Here is a 26,939-nt window from a genome sequence, read left to right as displayed (position 1 = left end):
CAGTATACAAAGCAGGCTGTAATATACAGAGAGGAGCCAATATACAAAGCAGGCTGTAATATACAGAGAGGACCCAATATACAAAGCAGGCTGTAAAATACAGAGAGGAGCCAATATACAAAGCAGGCTGTAATATACAGAGAGGACCCAGTATACAAAGCAGGCTGTAATATACAGAGAGGACCCAGTATACAAAGCAGGCTGTAATATACAGAGAGGACCCAATATACAAAGCAGGCTGTAATATACAGAGAGGACCCAGTATACAAAGCAGGCTGTAATATACAGAGAGGAGCTAATATACAAAGCAGGCTGTAATATACAGAGAGGACCCAGTATACAAAGCAGGCTGTAATATACAGAGAGGAGCCAATATACAAAGCAGGCTGTAATATACAGAGAGGAGCCAATATACAAAGCAGGCTGTAATATACAGAGTGGACCCAGTATACAAAGCAGGCTGTAATATACAGAGAGGACCCAGTATACAAAGCAGGCTGTAATATACAGAGAGGAGCTAATATACAAAGCAGGCTGTAATATACAGAGAGGACCCAATATACAAAGCAGGCTGTAATATACAGAGAGGACCCAATATACAAAGCAGGCTGTAATATACAGAGAGGAGCCAATATACAAAGCAGGCTGTAATATACAGAGAGGACCCAATATACAAAGCAGGCTGTAATATACAGAGAGGACCAATATACAAAGCAGGCTGTAATATACAGAGAGGAGCCAGTATACAAAGCAGGCTGTAATATACAGAGAGGAGCCAGTATACAAAGCAGGCTGTAAAATACAGAGAGGAGCCAATATACAAAGCAGGCTGTAATATACAGAGAGGACCCAGTATACAAAGCAGGCTGTAATATACAGAGAGGACCCAATATACAAAGCAGGCTGTAATATACAGAGAGGAGCCAATATACAAAGCAGGCTGTAATATACAGAGAGGACCCAATATACAAAGCAGGCTGTAATATACAGAGAGGACCCAATATACAAAGCAGGCTGTAATATACAGAGAGGAGCCAATATACAAAGCAGGCTGTAATATACAGAGAGGACTTAATATACAAAGCAGGCTGTAATATACAGAGAGGAGCCAGTATACAAAGCAGGCTGTAATATACAGAGAGGACCCAGTATACAAAGCAGGCTGTAATATACAGAGAGGACCCAATATACAAAGCAGGCTGTAATATACAGAGAGGACCCAGTATACAAAGCAGGCTGTAATATACAGAGAGGACCCAGTATACAAAGCAGGCTGTAATATACAGAGGAGCCAATATACAAAGCAGGCTGTAATATACAGAGAGGACCCAATATACAAAGCAGACTGTAATATACAGAGAGGAGCCAATATACAAAGCAGGCTGTAATATACAGAGGAGCCAGTATACAAAGCAGGCTGTAATATACAGAGAGGAGCCAGTATACAAAGCAGGCTGTAATATACAGAGAGGACCCAGTATACAAAGCAGGCTGTAATATACAGAGAGGACCCAGTATACAAAGCAGGCTGTAATATACAGAGAGGACCCAGTATACAAAGCAGGCTGTTATATACAGAGAGGAGCCAATATACAAAGCAGGCTGTAATATACAGAGAGGAGCCAATATACAAAGCAGGCTGTAATATACAGAGAGGAGCCAATATACAAAGCAGGCTGTAATATACAGAGAGGAGCCAGTATACAAAGCAGGCTGTAATATACAGAGAGGAGCCAATATACAAAGCAGGCTGTAATATACAGAGAGGACCCAGTATACAAAGCAGGCTGTAATATACAGAGAGGAGCCAATATACAAAGCAGGCTGTAATATACAGAGAGGACCCAATATACAAAGCAGGCTGTAATATACAGAGAGGACCCAATATACAAAGCAGGCTGTAATATACAGAGAGGAGCCAATATACAAAGCAGCCTGTAATATACAGAGAGGAGCCAATATACAAAGCAGGCTGTAATATACAGAGAGGAGCCAATATACAAAGCAGGCTCTAATATACAGAGAGGAGCCAATATACAAAGCAGGCTGTAATATACAGAGGAGCCAGTATACAAAGCAGTCTGTAATATACAGTGAGGACCCAACATACAAAGCAGGCTGTAATATACAGAGAGGAGCCAGTATACAAAGCAGGCTGTAATATACAGAGAGGACCCAGTATACAAAGCAGGCTGTAATATACAGAGAGGACCCAATATACAAAGCAGGCTCTAATATACAGAGAGGAGCCAATATACAAAGCAGGCTGTAATATACAGAGAGGAGCCAGTATACAAAGCAGGCTGTAATATACAGAGAGGAGCCAATATACAAAGCAGGCTGTAATATACAGAGAGGACCCAATATACAAAGCAGGCTGTAATATACAGAGAGGAGCTAATATACAAAGCAGGCTGTAATATACAGAGAGGACCCAGTATACAAAGCAGGCTGTAATATACAGAGAGGACCCAATATACAAAGCAGGCTGTAATATACAGAGAGGACCCAGTATACAAAGCAGGCTGTAATATACAGAGAGGAGCCAATATACAAAGCAGGCTGTAATATACAGAGAGGAGCCAATATACAAAGCAGTCTGTAATATACAGAGAGGAGCTAATATACAAAGCAGGCTGTAATATACAGAGAGGACCCAGTATACAAAGCAGGCTGTAATATACAGAGAGGACCCAATATACAAAGCAGGCTGTAATATACAGAGAGGAGCTAATATACAAAGCAGGCTGTAATATACAGAGAGGACCCAGTATACAAAGCAGGCTGTAATATACAGAGAGGACCCAATATACAAAGCAGGCTGTAATATACAGAGAGGAGCTAATATACAAAGCAGGCTGTAATATACAGAGAGGACCCAGTATACAAAGCAGGCTGTAATATACAGAGAGGAGCCAATATACAAAGCAGGCTGTAATATACAGAGAGGACCCAATATACAAAGCAGGCTGTAATATACAGAGAGGAGCCAATATACAAAGCAGGCTGTAATATACAGAGAGGAGCCAGTATACAAAGCAGGCTGTAATATACAGAGAGGACCCAATATACAAAGCAGGCTGTAATATACAGAGAGGACCCAATATACAAAGCAGGCTGTAATATACAGAGAGGACCCAATATACAAAGCAGGCTGTAATATACAGAGAGGAGCCAGTATACAAAGCAGGCTGTAATATACAGAGAGGACCCAATATACAAAGCAGGCTGTAATATACAGAGAGGACCCAATATACAAAGCAGGCTGTAATATACAGAGAGGAGCCAGTATACAAAGCAGGCTGTAATATACAGAGAGGACCCAATATACAAAGCAGGCTGTAATATACAGAGAGGACCAATATACAAAGCAGGCTGTAATATACAGAGAGGAGCCAGTATACAAAGCAGGCTGTAATATACAGAGAGGAGCCAATATACAAAGCAGGCTGTAATATACAGAGAGGACCCAATATACAAAGCAGGCTGTAAAATACAGAGAGGAGCCAATATACAAAGCAGGCTGTAATATACAGAGAGGACCCAGTATACAAAGCAGGCTGTAATATACAGAGAGGACCCAATATACAAAGCAGGCTGTAATATACAGAGAGGAGCCAATATACAAAGCAGGCTGTAATATACAGAGAGGACCCAATATACAAAGCAGGCTGTAATATACAGAGAGGACCCAATATACAAAGCAGGCTGTAATATACAGAGAGGAGCCAATATACAAAGCAGGCTGTAATATACAGAGAGGACTTAATATACAAAGCAGGCTGTAATATACAGAGAGGAGCCAGTATACAAAGCAGGCTGTAATATACAGAGAGGACCCAGTATACAAAGCAGGCTGTAATATACAGAGAGGACCCAATATACAAAGCAGGCTGTAATATACAGAGAGGACCTAGTATACAAAGCAGGCTGTAATATACAGAGAGGACCCAATATACAAAGCAGGCTGTAATATACAGAGAGGAGCCAGTATACAAAGCAGGCTGTAATATACAGAGAGGACCCAATATACAAAGCAGGCTGTAATATACAGAGAGGACCCAATATACAAAGCAGGCTGTAATATACAGAGAGGAGCCAGTATACAAAGCAGGCTGTAATATACAGAGAGGACCCAATATACAAAGCAGGCTGTAATATACAGAGAGGACCAATATACAAAGCAGGCTGTAATATACAGAGAGGAGCCAGTATACAAAGCAGGCTGTAATATACAGAGAGGAGCCAATATACAAAGCAGGCTGTAATATACAGAGAGGACCCAATATACAAAGCAGGCTGTAAAATACAGAGAGGAGCCAATATACAAAGCAGGCTGTAATATACAGAGAGGACCCAGTATACAAAGCAGGCTGTAATATACAGAGAGGACCCAATATACAAAGCAGGCTGTAATATACAGAGAGGAGCCAATATACAAAGCAGGCTGTAATATACAGAGAGGACCCAATATACAAAGCAGGCTGTAATATACCTAGAGGACCCAATATACAAAGCAGGCTGTAATATACAGAGAGGAGCCAATATACAAAGCAGGCTGTAATATACAGAGAGGACTTAATATACAAAGCAGGCTGTAATATACAGAGAGGAGCCAGTATACAAAGCAGGCTGTAATATACAGAGAGGACCCAGTATACAAAGCAGGCTGTAATATACAGAGAGGACCCAGTATACAAAGCAGGCTGTAATATACAGAGGAGCCAATATACAAAGCAGGCTGTAATATACAGAGAGGACCCAATATACAAAGCAGACTGTAATATACAGAGAGGAGCCAATATACAAAGCAGGCTGTAATATACAGAGGAGCCAGTATACAAAGCAGGCTGTAATATACAGAGAGGAGCCAGTATACAAAGCAGGCTGTAATATACAGAGAGGACCCAGTATACAAAGCAGGCTGTAATATACAGAGAGGACCCAGTATACAAAGCAGGCTGTTATATACAGAGAGGAGCCAATATACAAAGCAGGCTGTAATATACAGAGAGGAGCCAATATACAAAGCAGGCTGTAATATACAGAGAGGAGCCAATATACAAAGCAGGCTGTAATATACAGAGAGGAGCCAGTATACAAAGCAGGCTGTAATATACAGAGAGGAGCCAATATACAAAGCAGGCTGTAATATACAGAGAGGACCCAATATACAAAGCAGGCTGTAATATACAGAGAGGAGCCAATATACAAAGCAGGCTGTAATATACAGAGAGGACCCAATATACAAAGCAGGCTGTAATATACAGAGAGGACCCAATATACAAAGCAGGCTGTAATATACAGAGAGGAGCCAATATACAAAGCAGCCTGTAATATACAGAGAGGAGCCAATATACAAAGCAGGCTGTAATATACAGAGAGGAGCCAATATACAAAGCAGGCTCTAATATACAGAGAGGAGCCAATATACAAAGCAGGCTGTAATATACAGAGGAGCCAGTATACAAAGCAGTCTGTAATATACAGTGAGGACCCAACATACAAAGCAGGCTGTAATATACAGAGAGGAGCCAGTATACAAAGCAGGCTGTAATATACAGAGAGGACCCAGTATACAAAGCAGGCTGTAATATACAGAGAGGACCCAATATACAAAGCAGGCTCTAATATACAGAGAGGAGCCAATATACAAAGCAGGCTGTAATATACAGAGAGGAGCCAGTATACAAAGCAGGCTGTAATATACAGAGAGGAGCCAATATACAAAGCAGGCTGTAATATACAGAGAGGACCCAATATACAAAGCAGGCTGTAATATACAGAGAGGAGCTAATATACAAAGCAGGCTGTAATATACAGAGAGGACCCAGTATACAAAGCAGGCTGTAATATACAGAGAGGACCCAATATACAAAGCAGGCTGTAATATACAGAGAGGACCCAGTATACAAAGCAGGCTGTAATATACAGAGAGGAGCTAATATACAAAGCAGGCTGTAATATACAGAGAGGACCCAGTATACAAAGCAGGCTGTAATATACAGAGAGGACCCAATATACAAAGCAGGCTGTAATATACAGAGAGGAGCTAATATACAAAGCAGGCTGTAATATACAGAGAGGACCCAGTATACAAAGCAGGCTGTAATATACAGAGAGGAGCCAATATACAAAGCAGGCTGTAATATACAGAGAGGAGCCAATATACAAAGCAGGCTGTAATATACAGAGAGGACCCAATATACAAAGCAGGCTGTAATATACAGAGAGGAGCCAATATACAAAGCAGGCTGTAATATACAGAGAGGAGCCAGTATACAAAGCAGGCTGTAATATACAGAGAGGACCCAATATACAAAGCAGGCTGTAATATACAGAGAGGACCCAATATACAAAGCAGGCTGTAATATACAGAGAGGACCCAATATACAAAGCAGGCTGTAATATACAGAGAGGAGCCAGTATACAAAGCAGGCTGTAATATACAGAGAGGACCCAATATACAAAGCAGGCTGTAATATACAGAGAGGACCCAATATACAAAGCAGGCTGTAATATACAGAGAGGAGCCAGTATACAAAGCAGGCTGTAATATACAGAGAGGACCCAATATACAAAGCAGGCTGTAATATACAGAGAGGACCAATATACAAAGCAGGCTGTAATATACAGAGAGGAGCCAGTATACAAAGCAGGCTGTAATATACAGAGAGGAGCCAATATACAAAGCAGGCTGTAATATACAGAGAGGACCCAATATACAAAGCAGGCTGTAAAATACAGAGAGGAGCCAATATACAAAGCAGGCTGTAATATACAGAGAGGACCCAGTATACAAAGCAGGCTGTAATATACAGAGAGGACCCAATATACAAAGCAGGCTGTAATATACAGAGAGGAGCCAATATACAAAGCAGGCTGTAATATACAGAGAGGACCCAATATACAAAGCAGGCTGTAATATACAGAGAGGACCCAATATACAAAGCAGGCTGTAATATACAGAGAGGAGCCAATATACAAAGCAGGCTGTAATATACAGAGAGGACTTAATATACAAAGCAGGCTGTAATATACAGAGAGGAGCCAGTATACAAAGCAGGCTGTAATATACAGAGAGGACCCAGTATACAAAGCAGGCTGTAATATACAGAGAGGACCCAATATACAAAGCAGGCTGTAATATACAGAGAGGACCTAGTATACAAAGCAGGCTGTAATATACAGAGAGGACCCAATATACAAAGCAGACTGTAATATACAGAGAGGAGCCAATATACAAAGCAGGCTGTAATATACAGAGGAGCCAGTATACAAAGCAGGCTGTAATATACAGTGAGGACCCAATATACAAAGCAGGCTGTAATATACAGAGAGGAGCCAGTATACAAAGCAGGCTGTAATATACAGAGAGGACCCAGTATACAAAGCAGGCTGTAATATACAGAGAGGACCCAGTATACAAAGCAGGCTGTTATATACAGAGAGGAGCCAATATACAAAGCAGGCTGTAATATACAGAGAGGAGCCAATATACAAAGCAGGCTGTAATATACAGAGGAGCCAGTATACAAAGCAGGCTGTAATATACAGAGAGGAGCCAGTATACAAAGCAGGCTGTAATATACAGAGAGGAGCCAATATACAAAGCAGGCTGTAATATACAGAGAGGACCCAGTATACAAAGCAGGCTGTAATATACAGAGAGGAGCCAATATACAAAGCAGGCTGTAATATACAGAGAGGACCCAATATACAAAGCAGGCTGTAATATACAGAGAGGAGCCAATATACAAAGCAGCCTGTAATATACAGAGAGGAGCCAATATACAAAGCAGGCTGTAATATACAGAGAGGACCCAGTATACAAAGCAGGCTGTAATATACAGAGAGGACCCAGTATACAAAGCAGGCTGTAATATACAGAGAGGAGCCAATATACAAAGCAGGCTCTAATATACAGAGAGGAGCCAATATACAAAGCAGGCTGTAATATACAGAGGAGCCAGTATACAAAGCAGTCTGTAATATACAGAGAGGACCCAACATACAAAGCAGGCTGTAATATACAGAGAGGAGCCAGTATACAAAGCAGGCTGTAATATACAGAGAGGACCCAATATACAAAGCAGGCTGTAATATACAGAGAGGACCCAATATACAAAGCAGGCTCTAATATACAGAGAGGAGCCAATATACAAAGCAGGCTGTAATATACAGAGAGGAGCCAGTATACAAAGCAGGCTGTAATATACAGAGAGGAGCCAATATACAAAGCAGGCTGTAATATACAGAGAGGACCCAATATACAAAGCAGGCTGTAATATACAGAGAGGAGCTAATATACAAAGCAGGCTGTAATATACAGAGAGGACCCAGTATACAAAGCAGGCTGTAATATACAGAGAGGACCCAATATACAAAGCAGGCTGTAATATACAGAGAGGACCCAATATACAAAGCAGGCTGTAATATACAGAGAGGAGCTAATATACAAAGCAGGCTGTAATATACAGAGAGGACCCAATATACAAAGCAGGCTGTAATATACAGAGAGGAGCTAATATACAAAGCAGGCTGTAATATACAGAGAGGACCCAGTATACAAAGCAGGCTGTAATATACAGAGAGGAGCCAATATACAAAGCAGGCTGTAATATACAGAGAGGAGCCAATATACAAAGCAGGCTGTAATATACAGAGAGGACCCAGTATACAAAGCAGGCTGTAATATACAGAGAGGACCCAGTATACAAAGCAGGCTGTAATATACAGAGAGGAGCTAATATACAAAGCAGGCTGTAATATACAGAGAGGACCCAATATACAAAGCAGGCTGTAATATACAGAGAGGACCCAATATACAAAGCAGGCTGTAATATACAGAGAGGAGCCAATATACAAAGCAGGCTGTAATATACAGAGAGGACCCAATATACAAAGCAGGCTGTAATATACAGAGAGGACCAATATACAAAGCAGGCTGTAATATACAGAAAGGAGCCAATATACAAAGCAGGCTGTAATATACAGAGAGGAGCCAGTATACAAAGCAGGCTGTAATATACAGAGAGGAGCCAATATACAAAGCAGGCTGTAATATACAGAGAGGACCCAATATACAAAGCAGGCTGTAAAATACAGAGAGGAGCCAATATACAAAGCAGGCTGTAATATACAGAGAGGACCCAGTATACAAAGCAGGCTGTAATATACAGAGAGGACCCAATATACAAAGCAGGCTGTAATATACAGAGAGGAGCCAATATACAAAGCAGGCTGTAATATACAGAGAGGACCCAATATACAAAGCAGGCTGTAATATACAGAGAGGACCCAATATACAAAGCAGGCTGTAATATACAGAGAGGAGCCAATATACAAAGCAGGCTGTAATATACAGAGAGGACTTAATATACAAAGCAGGCTGTAATATACAGAGAGGAGCCAATATACAAAGCAGGCTGTAATATACAGAGAGGAGCCAGTATACAAAGCAGGCTGTAATATACAGAGAGGACCCAGTATACAAAGCAGGCTGTAATATACAGAGAGGACCCAATATACAAAGCAGGCTGTAATATACAGAGAGGACCCAGTATACAAAGCAGGCTGTAATATACAGAGGAGCCAATATACAAAGCAGGCTGTAATATACAGAGAGGACCCAATATACAAAGCAGACTGTAATATACAGAGAGGAGCCAATATACAAAGCAGGCTGTAATATACAGAGGAGCCAGTATACAAAGCAGGCTGTAATATACAGAGAGGAGCCAGTATACAAAGCAGGCTGTAATATACAGAGAGGAGCCAATATACAAAGCAGGCTGTAATATACAGAGAGGACCCAGTATACAAAGCAGGCTGTAATATACAGAGAGGAGCCAATATACAAAGCAGGCTGTAATATACAGAGAGGAGCCAATATACAAAGCAGGCTGTAATATACAGAGGAGCCAGTATACAAAGCAGGCTGTAATATACAGAGAGGAGCCAGTATACAAAGCAGGCTGTAATATACAGAGAGGAGCCAATATACAAAGCAGGCTGTAATATACAGAGAGGACCCAATATACAAAGCAGGCTGTAATATACAGAGAGGACCCAATATACAAAGCAGGCTGTAATATACAGAGAGGAGCCAATATACAAAGCAGCCTGTAATATACAGAGAGGAGCCAATATACAAAGCAGGCTGTAATATACAGAGAGGACCCAGTATACAAAGCAGGCTGTAATATACAGAGAGGACCAATATACAAAGCAGGCTGTAATATACAGAGAGGAGCCAGTATACAAAGCAGGCTGTAATATACAGAGAGGAGCCAATATACAAAGCAGGCTGTAATATACAGAGAGGACCCAATATACAAAGCAGGCTGTAAAATACAGAGAGGAGCCAATATACAAAGCAGGCTGTAATATACAGAGAGGACCCAGTATACAAAGCAGGCTGTAATATACAGAGAGGACCCAATATACAAAGCAGGCTGTAATATACAGAGAGGAGCCAATATACAAAGCAGGCTGTAATATACAGAGAGGACCCAATATACAAAGCAGGCTGTAATATACAGAGAGGACCCAATATACAAAGCAGGCTGTAATATACAGAGAGGAGCCAATATACAAAGCAGGCTGTAATATACAGAGAGGACTTAATATACAAAGCAGGCTGTAATATACAGAGAGGAGCCAGTATACAAAGCAGGCTGTAATATACAGAGAGGACCCAGTATACAAAGCAGGCTGTAATATACAGAGAGGACCCAATATACAAAGCAGGCTGTAATATACAGAGAGGACCTAGTATACAAAGCAGGCTGTAATATACAGAGAGGACCCAATATACAAAGCAGACTGTAATATACAGAGAGGAGCCAATATACAAAGCAGGCTGTAATATACAGAGGAGCCAGTATACAAAGCAGGCTGTAATATACAGTGAGGACCCAATATACAAAGCAGGCTGTAATATACAGAGAGGAGCCAGTATACAAAGCAGGCTGTAATATACAGAGAGGACCCAGTATACAAAGCAGGCTGTAATATACAGAGAGGACCCAGTATACAAAGCAGGCTGTTATATACAGAGAGGAGCCAATATACAAAGCAGGCTGTAATATACAGAGAGGAGCCAATATACAAAGCAGGCTGTAATATACAGAGGAGCCAGTATACAAAGCAGGCTGTAATATACAGAGAGGAGCCAGTATACAAAGCAGGCTGTAATATACAGAGAGGAGCCAATATACAAAGCAGGCTGTAATATACAGAGAGGACCCAGTATACAAAGCAGGCTGTAATATACAGAGAGGAGCCAATATACAAAGCAGGCTGTAATATACAGAGAGGACCCAATATACAAAGCAGGCTGTAATATACAGAGAGGAGCCAATATACAAAGCAGCCTGTAATATACAGAGAGGAGCCAATATACAAAGCAGGCTGTAATATACAGAGAGGACCCAGTATACAAAGCAGGCTGTAATATACAGAGAGGACCCAGTATACAAAGCAGGCTGTAATATACAGAGAGGAGCCAATATACAAAGCAGGCTCTAATATACAGAGAGGAGCCAATATACAAAGCAGGCTGTAATATACAGAGGAGCCAGTATACAAAGCAGTCTGTAATATACAGTGAGGACCCAACATACAAAGCAGGCTGTAATATACAGAGAGGAGCCAGTATACAAAGCAGGCTGTAATATACAGAGAGGACCCAGTATACAAAGCAGGCTGTAATATACAGAGAGGACCCAATATACAAAGCAGGCTCTAATATACAGAGAGGAGCCAATATACAAAGCAGGCTGTAATATACAGAGAGGAGCCAGTATACAAAGCAGGCTGTAATATACAGAGAGGAGCCAATATACAAAGCAGGCTGTAATATACAGAGAGGACCCAATATACAAAGCAGGCTGTAATATACAGAGAGGAGCTAATATACAAAGCAGGCTGTAATATACAGAGAGGACCCAGTATACAAAGCAGGCTGTAATATACAGAGAGGACCCAATATACAAAGCAGGCTGTAATATACAGAGAGGACCCAGTATACAAAGCAGGCTGTAATATACAGAGAGGAGCTAATATACAAAGCAGGCTGTAATATACAGAGAGGACCCAATATACAAAGCAGGCTGTAATATACAGAGAGGAGCTAATATACAAAGCAGGCTGTAATATACAGAGAGGACCCAGTATACAAAGCAGGCTGTAATATACAGAGAGGAGCCAATATACAAAGCAGGCTGTAATATACAGAGAGGAGCCAATATACAAAGCAGGCTGTAATATACAGAGAGGACCCAGTATACAAAGCAGGCTGTAATATACAGAGAGGACCCAGTATACAAAGCAGGCTGTAATATACAGAGAGGAGCTAATATACAAAGCAGGCTGTAATATACAGAGAGGACCCAATATACAAAGCAGGCTGTAATATACAGAGAGGACCCAATATACAAAGCAGGCTGTAATATACAGAGAGGAGCCAATATACAAAGCAGGCTGTAATATACAGAGAGGACCCAATATACAAAGCAGGCTGTAATATACAGAGAGGACCAATATACAAAGCAGGCTGTAATATACAGAGAGGAGCCAGTATACAAAGCAGGCTGTAATATACAGAGAGGAGCCAATATACAAAGCAGGCTGTAATATACAGAGAGGACCCAATATACAAAGCAGGCTGTAATATACAGAGAGGACCCAATATACAAAGCAGGCTGTAATATACAGAGAGGACCCAATATACAAAGCAGGCTGTAATATACAGAGAGGAGCCAATATACAAAGCAGGCTGTAATATACAGAGAGGACTTAATATACAAAGCAGGCTGTAATATACAGAGAGGAGCCAATATACAAAGCAGGCTGTAATATACAGAGAGGAGCCAGTATACAAAGCAGGCTGTAATATACAGAGAGGACCCAGTATACAAAGCAGGCTGTAATATACAGAGAGGACCCAATATACAAAGCAGGCTGTAATATACAGAGAGGACCCAGTATACAAAGCAGGCTGTAATATACAGAGAGGACCCAGTATACAAAGCAGGCTGTAATATACAGAGGAGCCAATATACAAAGCAGGCTGTAATATACAGAGAGGACCCAATATACAAAGCAGACTGTAATATACAGAGAGGAGCCAATATACAAAGCAGGCTGTAATATACAGAGGAGCCAGTATACAAAGCAGGCTGTAATATACAGAGAGGAGCCAGTATACAAAGCAGGCTGTAATATACAGAGAGGAGCCAATATACAAAGCAGGCTGTAATATACAGAGAGGACCCAGTATACAAAGCAGGCTGTAATATACAGAGAGGAGCCAATATACAAAGCAGGCTGTAATATACAGAGAGGAGCCAATATACAAAGCAGGCTGTAATATACAGAGAGGAGCCAATATACAAAGCAGGCTGTAATATACAGAGAGGAGCCAGTATACAAAGCAGGCTGTAATATACAGAGAGGAGCCAATATACAAAGCAGGCTGTAATATACAGAGAGGACCCAGTATACAAAGCAGGCTGTAATATACAGAGAGGAGCCAATATACAAAGCAGGCTGTAATATACAGAGAGGACCCAGTATACAAAGCAGGCTGTAATATACAGAGAGGACCCAATATACAAAGCAGGCTGTAATATACAGAGAGGACCCAATATACAAAGCAGGCTGTAATATACAGAGAGGAGCCAATATACAAAGCAGCCTGTAATATACAGAGAGGAGCCAATATACAAAGCAGGCTGTAATATACAGAGAGGAGCCAATATACAAAGCAGGCTCTAATATACAGAGAGGAGCCAATATACAAAGCAGGCTGTAATATACAGAGGAGCCAGTATACAAAGCAGTCTGTAATATACAGTGAGGACCCAACATACAAAGCAGGCTGTAATATACAGAGAGGAGCCAGTATACAAAGCAGGCTGTAATATACAGAGAGGACCCAGTATACAAAGCAGGCTGTAATATACAGAGAGGACCCAATATACAAAGCAGGCTCTAATATACAGAGAGGAGCCAATATACAAAGCAGGCTGTAATATACAGAGAGGAGCCAGTATACAAAGCAGGCTGTAATATACAGAGAGGAGCCAATATACAAAGCAGGCTGTAATATACAGAGAGGACCTAATATACAAAGCAGGCTGTAATATACAGAGAGGAGCTAATATACAAAGCAGGCTGTAATATACAGAGAGGACCCAGTATACAAAGCAGGCTGTAATATACAGAGAGGACCCAATATACAAAGCAGGCTGTAATATACAGAGAGGACCCAGTATACAAAGCAGGCTGTAATATACAGAGAGGAGCTAATATACAAAGCAGGCTGTAATATACAGAGAGGAGCCAATATACAAAGCAGGCTGTAATATACAGAGAGGACCCAATATACAAAGCAGGCTGTAATATACAGAGAGGAGCTAATATACAAAGCAGGCTGTAATATACAGAGAGGACCCAGTATACAAAGCAGGCTGTAATATACAGAGAGGAGCCAATATACAAAGCAGGCTGTAATATACAGAGAGGAGCCAATATACAAAGCAGGCTGTAATATACAGAGAGGAGCCAATATACAAAGCAGTCTGTAATATACAGAGAGGCTTCAGTATACAAAGCAGGCTGTAATATACAGAGAGGACCCAGTATACAAAGCAGGCTGTAATATACAGAGAGGACCCAATATACAAAGCAGGCTGTAATATACAGAGAGGAGCTAATATACAAAGCAGGCTGTAATATACAGAGAGGACCCAGTATACAAAGCAGGCTGTAATATACAGAGAGGAGCCAATATACAAAGCAGGCTGTAATATACAGAGAGGAGCCAATATACAAAGCAGGCTGTAATATACAGAGAGGACCCAGTATACAAAGCAGGCTGTAATATACAGAGAGGACCCAGTATACAAAGCAGGCTGTAATATACAGAGAGGACCCAGTATACAAAGCAGGCTGTAATATACAGAGAGGAGCTAATATACAAAGCAGGCTGTAATATACAGAGAGGACCCAATATACAAAGCAGGCTGTAATATACAGAGAGGAGCTAATATACAAAGCAGGCTGTAATATACAGAGAGGACCCAGTATACAAAGCAGGCTGTAATATACAGAGAGGAGCCAATATACAAAGCAGGCTGTAATATACAGAGAGGAGCCAATATACAAAGCAGGCTGTAATATACAGAGAGGACCCAGTATACAAAGCAGGCTGTAATATACAGAGAGGAGCCAATATACAAAGCAGGCTGTAATATACAGAGAGGAGCCAATATACAAAGCAGGCTGTAATATACAGAGAGGACCCAATATACAAAGCAGGCTGTAATATACAGAGAGGACCCAGTATACAAAGCAGGCTGTAATATACAGAGAGGACCCAGTATACAAAGCAGGCTGTAATATACAGAGAGGAGCCAATATACAAAGCAGGCTGTAATATACAGAGAGGACCCAATATACAAAGCAGGCTGTAATATACAGAGAGGACCCAATATACAAAGCAGGCTGTAATATACAGAGAGGAGCTAATATACAAAGCAGGCTGTAATATACAGAGAGGACCCAGTATACAAAGCAGGCTGTAATATACAGAGAGGAGCCAATATACAAAGCAGGCTGTAATATACAGAGAGGACCCAGTATACAAAGCAGGCTGTAATATACAGAGAGGACCCAGTATACAAAGCAGGCTGTAATATACAGAGAGGAGCCAATATACAAAGCAGGCTGTAATATACAGAGAGGAGCCAATATACAAAGCAGGCTGTAATATACAGAGAGGACCCAGTATACAAAGCAGGCTGTAATATACAGAGAGGAGCCAATATACAAAGCAGGCTGTAATATACAGAGAGGAGCCAGTATACAAAGCAGGCTGTAATATACAGAGAGGAGCCAATATACAAAGCAGGCTGTAATATACAGAGAGGAGCCTATATACAAAGCAGGCTGTAATATACAGAGAGGACCCAGTATACAAAGCAGGCTGTAATATACAGAGAGGAGCCAATATACAAAGCAGGCTGTAATATACAGAGAGGACCCAGTATACAAAGCAGGCTGTAATATACAGAGAGGAGCCAATATACAAAGCAGGCTGTAATATACAGAGAGGAGCCAATATACAAAGCAGGCTGTAATATACAGAGAGGACCCAGTATACAAGGCAGGCTGTAATATACAGAGAGGACCCAGTATACAAAGCAGGCTGTAATATACAGAGAGGACCCAGTATACAAAGCAGGCTGTAATATACAGAGAGGAGCCAATATACAAAGCAGGCTGTAATATACAGAGAGGAGCCAATATACAAAGCAGGCTGTAATATACAGAGAGGACCCAGTATACAAAGCAGGCTGTAATATACAGAGAGGAGCCAGTATACAAAGCAGGCTGTAATATACAGAGAGGAGCCAATATACAAAGCAGGCTGTAATATACAGAGAGGACCCAGTATACAAAGCAGGCTGTAATATACAGAGAGGACCCAATATACAAAGCAGGCTGTAATATACAGAGAGGACCCAGTATACAAAGCAGGCTGTAATATACAGAGAGGAGCCAATATACAAAGCAGGCTGTAATATACAGAGAGGAGCCAATATACAAAGCAGGCTGTAATATACAGAGAGGAGCCAATATACAAAGCAGGCTGTAATATACAGAGAGGACCCAATATACAAAGCAGGCTGTAATATACAGAGAGGACCCAGTATACAAAGCAGGCTGTAATATACAGAGAGGAGCCAATATACAAAGCAGGCTGTAATATACAGAGAGGACCCAGTATACAAAGCAGGCTGTAATATACAGAGAGGACCCAATATACAAAGCAGGCTGTAATATACAGAGAGGACCCAGTATACAAAGCAGGCTGTAATATACAGAGAGGACCCAGTATACAAAGCAGGCTGTAATATACAGAGAGGAGCCAATATATAAAGCAGGCTGTAATATACAGAGAGGAGCCAATATACAAAGCAGGCTGTAATATACAGAGAGGACCCAGTATACTAAGCAGGCTGTAATATACTGAGAGGAGCCAATATACAAAGCAGGCTGTAATATACAGAGAGGAGCCAATATACAAAGCAGGCTGTAATATACAGAGAGGAGCCAATATACAAAGCAGGCTGTAATATACAGAGAGGAGCCAATATACAAAGCAGGCTGTAATATACAGAGAGGACCCAGTATACAAAGCAGGCTGTAATATACAGAGAGGAGCCAATATACAAAGCAGGCTGTAATATACAGAGAGGACCCAGTATACAAAGCAGGCTGTAATATACAGAGAGGAGCCAATATACAAAGCAGGCTGTAATATACAGAGAGGACCCAGTATACAAAGCAGGCTGTAATATACAGAGAGGACCCAATATACAAAGCAGGCTGTAATATACAGAGAGGACCCAATATACAAAGCAGGCTGTAATATACAGAGAGGACCCAATATACAAAGCAGGCTGTAATATACAGAGAGGAGCTAATATACAAAGCAGGCTGTAATATACAGAGAGGAGCCAATATACAAAGCAGGCTGTAATATACAGAGAGGAGCCAATATACAAAGCAGGCTGTAATATACAGAGAGGACCCAATATATAAAGCAGGCTGTAATATACAGAGAGGACCCAGTATACAAAGCAGGCTGTAATATACAGAGAGGACCCAATATACAAAGCAGGCTGTAATATACAGAGAGGAGCCAGACTAACACCTTCTGCATCAATATTATACAGGTAATAACGCAAACGAGGGATAAACGAGCAAAGAGGGACTTGGGTCAAAAGTAGGGACACTAGGGAGCTCTGCAATAGACTGCACAGAAGGGACTACGTAGGAAAAAGGGACTGCACACAGAGACTGCACAGGATGAAGAGACTGCACACAGTGACTGCACAGGATGAAGAGACTGCACAGGATGAAGAGACTGCACACAGTGACTGCACAGGATGAAGAGACTGCACACATTGACTGCACAGGATGAAGAGACTGCACACAGTGACTGCAGAGGATGAAGAGACTGCACACAGTGACTGCACAGGATGAAGAGACTGCACACAGTGACTGCACAGGATGAAGAGACTGCACACAGTGACTGCACAGGATGAAGAGACTGCACACAGTGACTGCACAGGATGAAGAGACTGCACACTGATGGTTGTCACATTGAACACACGTCCATGAAGTAAACCATATATGAGAGAGGCTTCTGTAGGACACACAAGAGACAGTGAGGAGGAGCGGAGAGTGACAGGCGGAGAGGGAGGAGGTGTGAAGACTGCGCTCCAGACTGACACCCCGAGCACTAGACTCAGAGATGCTGCAGAGTCGACATGTCAGGGTGACCACTACACAGGGCACGGCGCCGATCCTGGGGTCACCTGGAACCCAGAAACCATGACCCTTCCATGACCTGAACCCCCCAAAAATCAGGAGCAACTCCACAATACATGCTGTTCATTATGAGACTGCAGCCCATACTGTGCTGCTGTCTCTGCCTCCTGCCAGGTGAGTGCACACTCTCAGAGGAGACTCCGAAGGTAAGAACACTGGTCTGTTACATAGGACTGCAGGTGACATCTACTACATTATCTGTACTCAGAGCGTTATCACTGTGTTATATGAGGTGTTACATAGGACTGCAGGTGACATCTACTACATTATCTGTACTCAGAGCGTTATCACTGTGTTATATGAGGTGTTACATAGGACTGCAGGTGACATCTACTATATTATCTGTACTCAGAGAGTTATCACTGTGTTATCTGTGGTGTTACATAGGACTGCAGGTGACATCTACTATATTATCTGTACTCAGAGAGCTATCACTGTGTTCTCTGTGGTGTTACATAGGACTGCAGGTGACATCTACTACATTATCTGTACTCAGAGAGTTATCACTGTGTTATCTGTGGAGTTACATAGGACTGCAGGTGACATCTACTACATTATCTGTACTCAGAGAGTTATCACTGTGTTATCTGTGGTGTTACATAGGACTGCAGGTGACATCTACTACATTATCTGTACTCAGAGCGTTATCACTGTGTTATATGAGGTGTTACATAGGACTGCAGGTGACATCTACTACATTATCTGTACTCAGAGAGCTATCACTGTGTTATCTGTGGTGTTACATAGGACTGCAGGTGACATCTACTATATTATCTGTACTCAGAGAGCTATCACTGTGTTCTCTGTGGTGTTACATAGGACTGCAGGTGACATCTACTACATTATCTGTACTCAGAGAGTTATCACTGTGTTATCTGTGGAGTTACATAGGACTGCAGGTGACATCTACTACATTATCTGTACTCAGAGAGTGATCACTGTGTTATCTGTGGTGTTACATAGGACTGCAGGTGACATCTACTACATTATCTGTACTCAGAGAGCTATCACTGTGTTATCTGTGGTGTTACATAGGACTGCAGGTGACATCTACTACATTATCTGTACTCAGAGAGTTATCACTGTGTTATCTGTGGTTTTACATAGGACTGCAGGCTGTAGTTTAATACAAAGTCGCTCTTCCTATAACGCTGCTGAACTGTAATAAGATGTTACTGATAAACATGTAGTAACTGGATAATGTCACCCAGAAGGGTCTTTATTGCAGACTGCTGACAATTAAAGGGAGGATATGCCCCATTGTCCCTGTAACATATCCCCCTGGAAGAATCTCCTGGCTCAGGTGTCAGTGGGATCCTGCAATCTCCCCTACATCTGTGAATTAGTTGTAATTCAATCGAGCGTGTCCTCCATGGGGCCCGAGAACTGCGAGCGCGGTCCTGATCTGTAAGTGAGTCTGGGAGATGTCAGCGAGAGCTGATCCGGGCATTAAACATTCAGGACCGGATGAGGTCCATCCAGCAGCTGTGAACCAGAGACCCCAGTACAGGGGCCCTCAGTGCTGGCCGAACCCTCCCGGGGCCCTGTGTCCTGTCTGCTGCACTACTCTCGATGGGACCTGCGCTGCCGGATGAGGCATGTCCTCCAGCAGTCCCTGCGCCAGAATGAAATCTACAGCAGCTCAGAAAGCTCATCCCACTGCCACGCTCTCTACAGTCACTCATCCCACTGCCACGCTCTCTACAGTCACTCATCCCACTGCCACGCTCTCTACAGTCACTCATCCCACTGCCACACTCTCTACAGTCACTCATCCCACTGCCACACTCTCTACAGTCACTCATCCCACTGCCACACTCTCTACAGTCACTCATCCCACTGCCACGCTCTCTACAGTCACTCATCCCACTGCCACACTCTCTACAGTCACTCATCCCACTGCCACGCTCTCTACAGTCACTCATCCCACTGCCACACACTCTACAGTCACTCACCTGACTCCCACGCACTGCCACACTCTCTACAGTCACTCATCCTACTGCCACGCTCTCTACAGTTACTCATCCCACTGCCACACTCTCTACAGTCACTTATCCCACTGCCACACTCTCTACAGTCACTCATCCCACTGCCACGCTCTCTACAGTCACTCACCTTACTGCCACGCTCTCTACAGTCACTCATCCCACTGCCACGCTCTCTACAGTCACTCATCCCACTGCCACGCTCTCTACAGTCACTCATCCCACTGCCACGCTCTCTACAGTCACTCATCCCACTGCCACACTCTCTACAGTCACTCATCCCACTGCCACACTCTCTACAGTCACTTATCCCACTGCCACACTCTCTACAGTCACTCATCCCACTGCCACGCTCTCTACAGTCACTCACCTTACTGCCACGCTCTCTACAGTCACTCATCCCACTGCCACGCTCTCTACAGTCACTCATCCCACTGCCACGCTCTCTACAGTCACTCACCCTACTGCCACGCTCTCTACAATCACTCACCATGCTGCCATGCTCTCAACGGTCACTCGCATCGCTATCACACTCTCTACAGTCACTCACCCTGCTTCCACGCACTCTGCAGTTACTCACCCTACTTCCATGCACTCTACAGTCACTCACCCTGTAGCCACACTCTCCACCATCACTAACACCTCTGTCACACTTTCTATCATCACTCACCACGCTATCACACTCTCTAGAGTCAATTACCCTGCTGCCACGCTCACTACAGTTACTTACTCTACGGTCACGCTCTCTACCATCACTAACCCCACTATCATGCTCTCTACAGTCACTCACCCTACTGCCATGCTTTTTACAGTCACTCACCTTAATGCCACGCTCTCTACAGTCAGTCACACTGTTCCACACTCTCTACAGTCACTCACCTTACTGCCACGCTCTCTACAGTCAGTCACGCTGTTCCACACTCTCTACAGTCACTCACCTTACTGCCACGCTCTCTACAGTCAGTCACGCTGTTCCACACTCTCTACAGTCACTCACCTTACTGCCACGCTCTCTACAGTCAGTCACGCTGTTCCACACTCTGTACAGTCACTCACCTTACTGCCACGCTCTCTACAGTCAGTCACCTTACTGCCACGCTTTTTACAGTCACTCACCTTACTGCCACGCTCTCTACAGTCACTCACCTTACTGCCACGCTCTCTACAGTCAGTCACGCTGTTCCACACTCTCTACAGTCACTCACCTTACTGCCACGCTCTCTACAGTCACTCACCTTACTGCCACGCTCTCTACAGTCACTCACCTTACTGCCATGCTTTTCTAGTCACTCACCTTACTGCCACGCTCTCTACAGTCAGTCACGCTGTTCCACACTCTCTACTGTCACTCACCCTGCTTCCACAGTCTCTACAGTCATTCACCCCTCTGCCACGCTCTCTACAGTTACTCTCCCGCTATCACGTTCTCTACATTCACTCACCCTGCTGTCACGCTCTGTACCTTCACTCAGCCCGCTGCCACGTTCTCTACAGTCACACTCCCCGCTATCATGTTCTCTACAGTCACTCACCCTGCTATTACACTCTCTGTGGTCATGGTCACTACAGCCACCTTCTCTAAAGCCATCTCATTGCTCCCACTCTCTGTATAACTATTTACCCTCTCCCACTACATACCCTCTACCTGCAGTCACTCATTCTGCTTTAACCCTTACAACAGCCACTCTCTCTTCATCCACTCTGTCTACAGCCACTCTTACTTCAGCATTTATCTCTATAGCAGCTCTACCTGCAATATTTCTCACTACTACCACTCCTACTACAACATTTCCCTCTACAGCCACTTATTCTGCAACCACTTTCGTTACAGCCATTCTACCCACAGCCACTCTGTCTACAGCCACTCTTACTTCAGAATTTCTCTCTATAGCCACTCTCTCTACATCCGCTGTCTTTACAGCCACTCTCTACAGCTATTCTACCTACAGCCATTCTACACACAGCCACTCTTTCTTTAGCCACTCTCTACATCCATTCTACCTGCAGCCACTGCCTTTACATCCACTCTCTCTACAGCCACTCTTACGTCAGCATGTCTCTCTACAGTCACTCTTACGTCAGCATTTCTCTCTACAGTCACTCTTACGTCAGCATTTCTCTCTACAGTCACTCTTACGTCAGCATGTCTCTCTACAGCCACTCTTACATCAGCATTTCTCTCTACAGTCACTCTTATGTCAGCATTTCTCTCTACAGTCACTCTTACGTCAGCATTTCTCTCTACAGCCACTCTTATGTCAGCATTTCTCTCTACAGTCACTCTTATGTCAGCATTTCACTCTACAGTCACTCTTATGTCAGCATTTCTCTCTACAGCCACTCTTATGTCAGCATTTCTCTCTACAGTCACTCTTATGTCAGCATTTCACTCTACAGTCACTCTTATGTCAGCATTTCTCTCTACAGCCACTCTTATGTCAGCATTTCTCTCTACAGTCACTCTTACGTCAGCATGTCTCTCTACAGCCACTCTTACATCAGCATTTCTCTCTACAGTCACTCTTATGTCAGCATTTCTCTCTACAGTCACTCTTACGTCAGCATTTCTCTCTACAGCCACTCTTATGTCAGCATTTCTCTCTACAGTCACTCTTATGTCAGCATTTCACTCTACAGTCACTCTTACGTCAGCATTTCTCTCTACAGCCACTCTTATGTCAGCATTTCTCTCTACAGTCACTCTTATGTCAGCATTTCACTCTACAGTCACTCTTATGTCAGCATTTCTCTCTACAGTCACTCTTACGTCAGCATTTCTCTCTACAGCCACTCTTATGTCAGCATTTCTCTCTACAGTCACTCTTATGTCAGCATTTCACTCTACAGTCACTCTTACGTCAGCATTTCTCTCTACAGTCACTCTTACGTCAGCATTTCTCTCTACAGTCACTCTTACGTCAGCATTTCTCTCTACAGTCACTCTTACGTCAGCATGTCTCTCTACAGCCACTCTTACATCAGCATTTCTCTCTACAGTCACTCTTATGTCAGCATTTCTCTCTACAGTCACTCTTACGTCAGCATGTCTCTCTACAGTCACTCTTACATCAGCATTTCTCTCTACAGTCACTCTTATGTCAGCATTTCTCTCTACAGTCACTCTTACGTCAGCATTTCTCTCTACAGCCACTCTTATGTCAGCATTTCTCTCTACAGTCACTCTTATGTCAGCATTTCACTCTACAGTCACTCTTACGTCAGCATTTCTCTCTACAGCCACTCTTATGTCAGCATTTCTCTCTACAGTCACTCTTATGTCAGCATTTCTCTCTACAGTCACTCTTATGTCAGCATTTCTCTCTACAGCCACTCTTATGTCAGCATTTCTCTCTACAGTCACTCTTACGTCAGCATGTCTCTCTACAGCCACTCTTACATCAGCATTTCTCTCTACAGTCACTCTTATGTCAGCATTTCTCTCTACAGTCACTCTTACGTCAGCATTTCTCTCTACAGCCACTCTTATGTCAGCATTTCTCTCTACAGTCACTCTTATGTCAGCATTTCACTCTACAGTCACTCTTACGTCAGCATTTCTCTCTACAGCCACTCTTATGTCAGCATTTCTCTCTACAGTCACTCTTATGTCAGCATTTCACTCTACAGTCACTCTTATGTCAGCATTTCTCTCTACAGTCACTCTTACGTCAGCATTTCTCTCTACAGCCACTCTTATGTCAGCATTTCTCTCTACAGTCACTCTTATGTCAGCATTTCACTCTACAGTCACTCTTACGTCAGCATTTCTCTCTACAGTCACTCTTACGTCAGCATTTCTCTCTACAGTCACTCTTACGTCAGCATTTCTCTCTACAGTCACTCTTACGTCAGCATGTCTCTCTACAGCCACTCTTACATCAGCATTTCTCTCTACAGTCACTCTTATGTCAGCATTTCTCTCTACAGTCACTCTTACGTCAGCATGTCTCTCTACAGCCACTCTTACATCAGCATTTCTCTCTACAGTCACTCTTATGTCAGCATTTCTCTCTACAGTCACTCTTATGTCAGCATTTCTCTCTACAGCCACTCTTATGTCAGCATTTCTCTCTACAGTCACTCTTATGTCAGCATTTCACTCTACAGTCACTCTTACGTCAGCATTTCTCTCTACAGCCACTCTTATGTCAGCATTTCTCTCTACAGTCACTCTTATGTCAGCATTTCACTCTACAGTCACTCTTATGTCAGCATTTCTCTCTACAGCCACTCTTATGTCAGCATTTCTCTCTACAGTCACTCTTACGTCAGCATGTCTCTCTACAGCCACTCTTACATCAGCATTTCTCTCTACAGTCACTCTTATGTCAGCATTTCTCTCTACAGTCACTCTTACGTCAGCATTTCTCTCTACAGCCACTCTTATGTCAGCATTTCTCTCTACAGTCACTCTTATGTCAGCATTTCACTCTACAGTCACTCTTACGTCAGCATTTCTCTCTACAGCCACTCTTATGTCAGCATTTCTCTCTACAGTCACTCTTACGTCAGCATTTCACTCTACAGTCACTCTTATGTCAGCATTTCTCTCTACAGTCACTCTTACGTCAGCATTTCTCTCTACAGCCACTCTTATGTCAGCATTTCTCTCTACAGTCACTCTTATGTCAGCATTTCACTCTACAGTCACTCTTATGTCAGCATTTCTCTCTACAGTCGCTCTTACGTCAGCATTTCTCTCTACAGTCACTCTTACGTCAGCATTTCTCTCTACAGTCACTCTTACGTCAGCATTTCTCTCTACAGTCACTCTTATGTCAGCATTTCTCTCTACAGTCACTCTTATGTCAGCATTTCTCTCTACAGTCACTCTTACGTCAGCATTTCTCTCTACAGCCACTCTTATGTCAGCATTTCTCTCTACAGTCACTCTTATGTCAGCATTTCTCTCTACAGTCACTCTTACGTCAGCATTTCTCTCTACAGTCACTCTTATGTCAGCATTTCTCTCTACAGTCACTCTTATGTCAGCATTTCTCTCTACAGTCACTCTTACGTCAGCATTTCTCTCTACAGCTTTTCTCCCTACAGACATTCTCTCTACACTCTTAATACAGCATTTCTCTCTATAGTCATTCTAGACAGATAGTCTACATATTCTTCCTACAGCCACTATCTCTATAGTAATTCTACACAGAGTCACCTTTATTACAGATATTCTACTTACAGCCATTCTCCCTATAGTCTCTCTCTGTAGCCAATCACTGCCATTCACTCAATAGTCACCCTTGCCACTGAACATGCAGCCAATCTCTCTACAGCCACTACTACTTCAGCCATTCCTTTATGGCCATTCTTCCTACAGCCACTATCTCTACAGACATTCTACCTACAGCCAATCTCGCTACAGCCATTCTACCTATGACCATCATTACTACAGTCACTCTCTCTACAGTCACTCTCTCTACGGCCATTCTACCTACACCCAATCTTTCTACAGCCATTCTAAATACTGCTACCATTAGTACAGCCATTCACCCTACAGCCACTGTTTTTACAGCCACTCTCCCTACAGCCATTCTACCTACAGCTACCCTTACTACAGCCATTCCGTCAACAGTCACTCTCTTTACAACCACTCTCCCAACAGTCAGTCTCTCTACAGCCACCCTATCTTCAGACATTCTGTCTACAGCCACTCTCTTTACAGCCATTCTTCCTACAGCTACCCTTACTACATCCATTCTCCCTACACCCACTTTCTCTTCAGCCACTTTCTCTACATCCATTCTCCCTACAACCACTCTCTCTACAGCCACCCATACTACAGCCATTTTCTCTACATCCACCTATACTACAGCCACCCGTACTACAGCCATTCTCTCTACATCCACCCTTACTACAGCCACCCGTACTACAGCCATTCTCTCTTCATCCACCCTTACTACAGCCACCCGTACTACAGCCATTCTCTCTACATCCACCCTTACTACAGCCACCCATACTACAGCCCTTCTCTCTACATCCACCCTTACTACAGCCACCCGTACTACAGCCATTCTCTCTACATCCACCCTTACTACAGCTACTGACTCTACAGCCATTCTCTCTACATCCACCCTTACTACAGCCACCCGTACTACAGCCATTCTCTCTACATCCACCCTTACTACAGCTACTGACTCTACAGCCATTCTCTCTACATCCACCCTTACTACAGCCACCCGTACTACAGCCATTCTCTCTACATCCACCCTTACTACAGCCACCCATACTACAGCCATTCTCTCTACATCCACCCTTACTACAGCCACTCGTACTACAGCCATTCTCTCTACATCCACCCTTACTACAGCCATTCTCTCTACAGCCACCCTTACTACAGCCATTCTCTCTACAGCCACCCTTACTACAGCCATTCTCTCTACATCCACCCTTACTACAGCTACTGACTCTACAGCCATTCTCTCTACATCCACCCTTACTACAGCTACTGACTCTACAGCCATTCTCTCTACATCCACCCTTACTACAGCTACTGACTCTACAGCCATTCTCTCTACATCCACCCTTACTACAGCCACC

At 43.0% G+C, this 26,939-nt stretch overlaps 1 protein-coding gene across 1 annotated transcript in view; it reads left to right on the top strand.

The window, feature by feature from the left end:
- The first annotated feature begins 18,318 nt into the window (after positions 1-18,318).
- The window catches only part of CHRNA10 (cholinergic receptor nicotinic alpha 10 subunit), a 45,604-nt gene continuing 36,983 nt past the window's right edge, over positions 18,319-26,939 (top strand). Inside the window, exon 1 of the mRNA XM_040422675.1 lies at positions 18,319-18,522. Coding sequence (XP_040278609.1) covers positions 18,465-18,522 — 58 coding nt within the window. The 5' untranslated portion in view covers positions 18,319-18,464. The remainder of the gene's footprint in view (positions 18,523-26,939) is intronic.

The sequence above is a fragment of the Bufo bufo genome, chromosome 3 (assembly GCF_905171765.1).
Source record: "Bufo bufo chromosome 3, aBufBuf1.1, whole genome shotgun sequence".
In the NCBI taxonomy this organism is placed as follows: Eukaryota; Metazoa; Chordata; class Amphibia; order Anura; family Bufonidae; genus Bufo; species Bufo bufo.
Note: the sequence above shows the minus strand (reverse complement) of the source record. Positions and strands in the feature narration are given on the sequence as shown.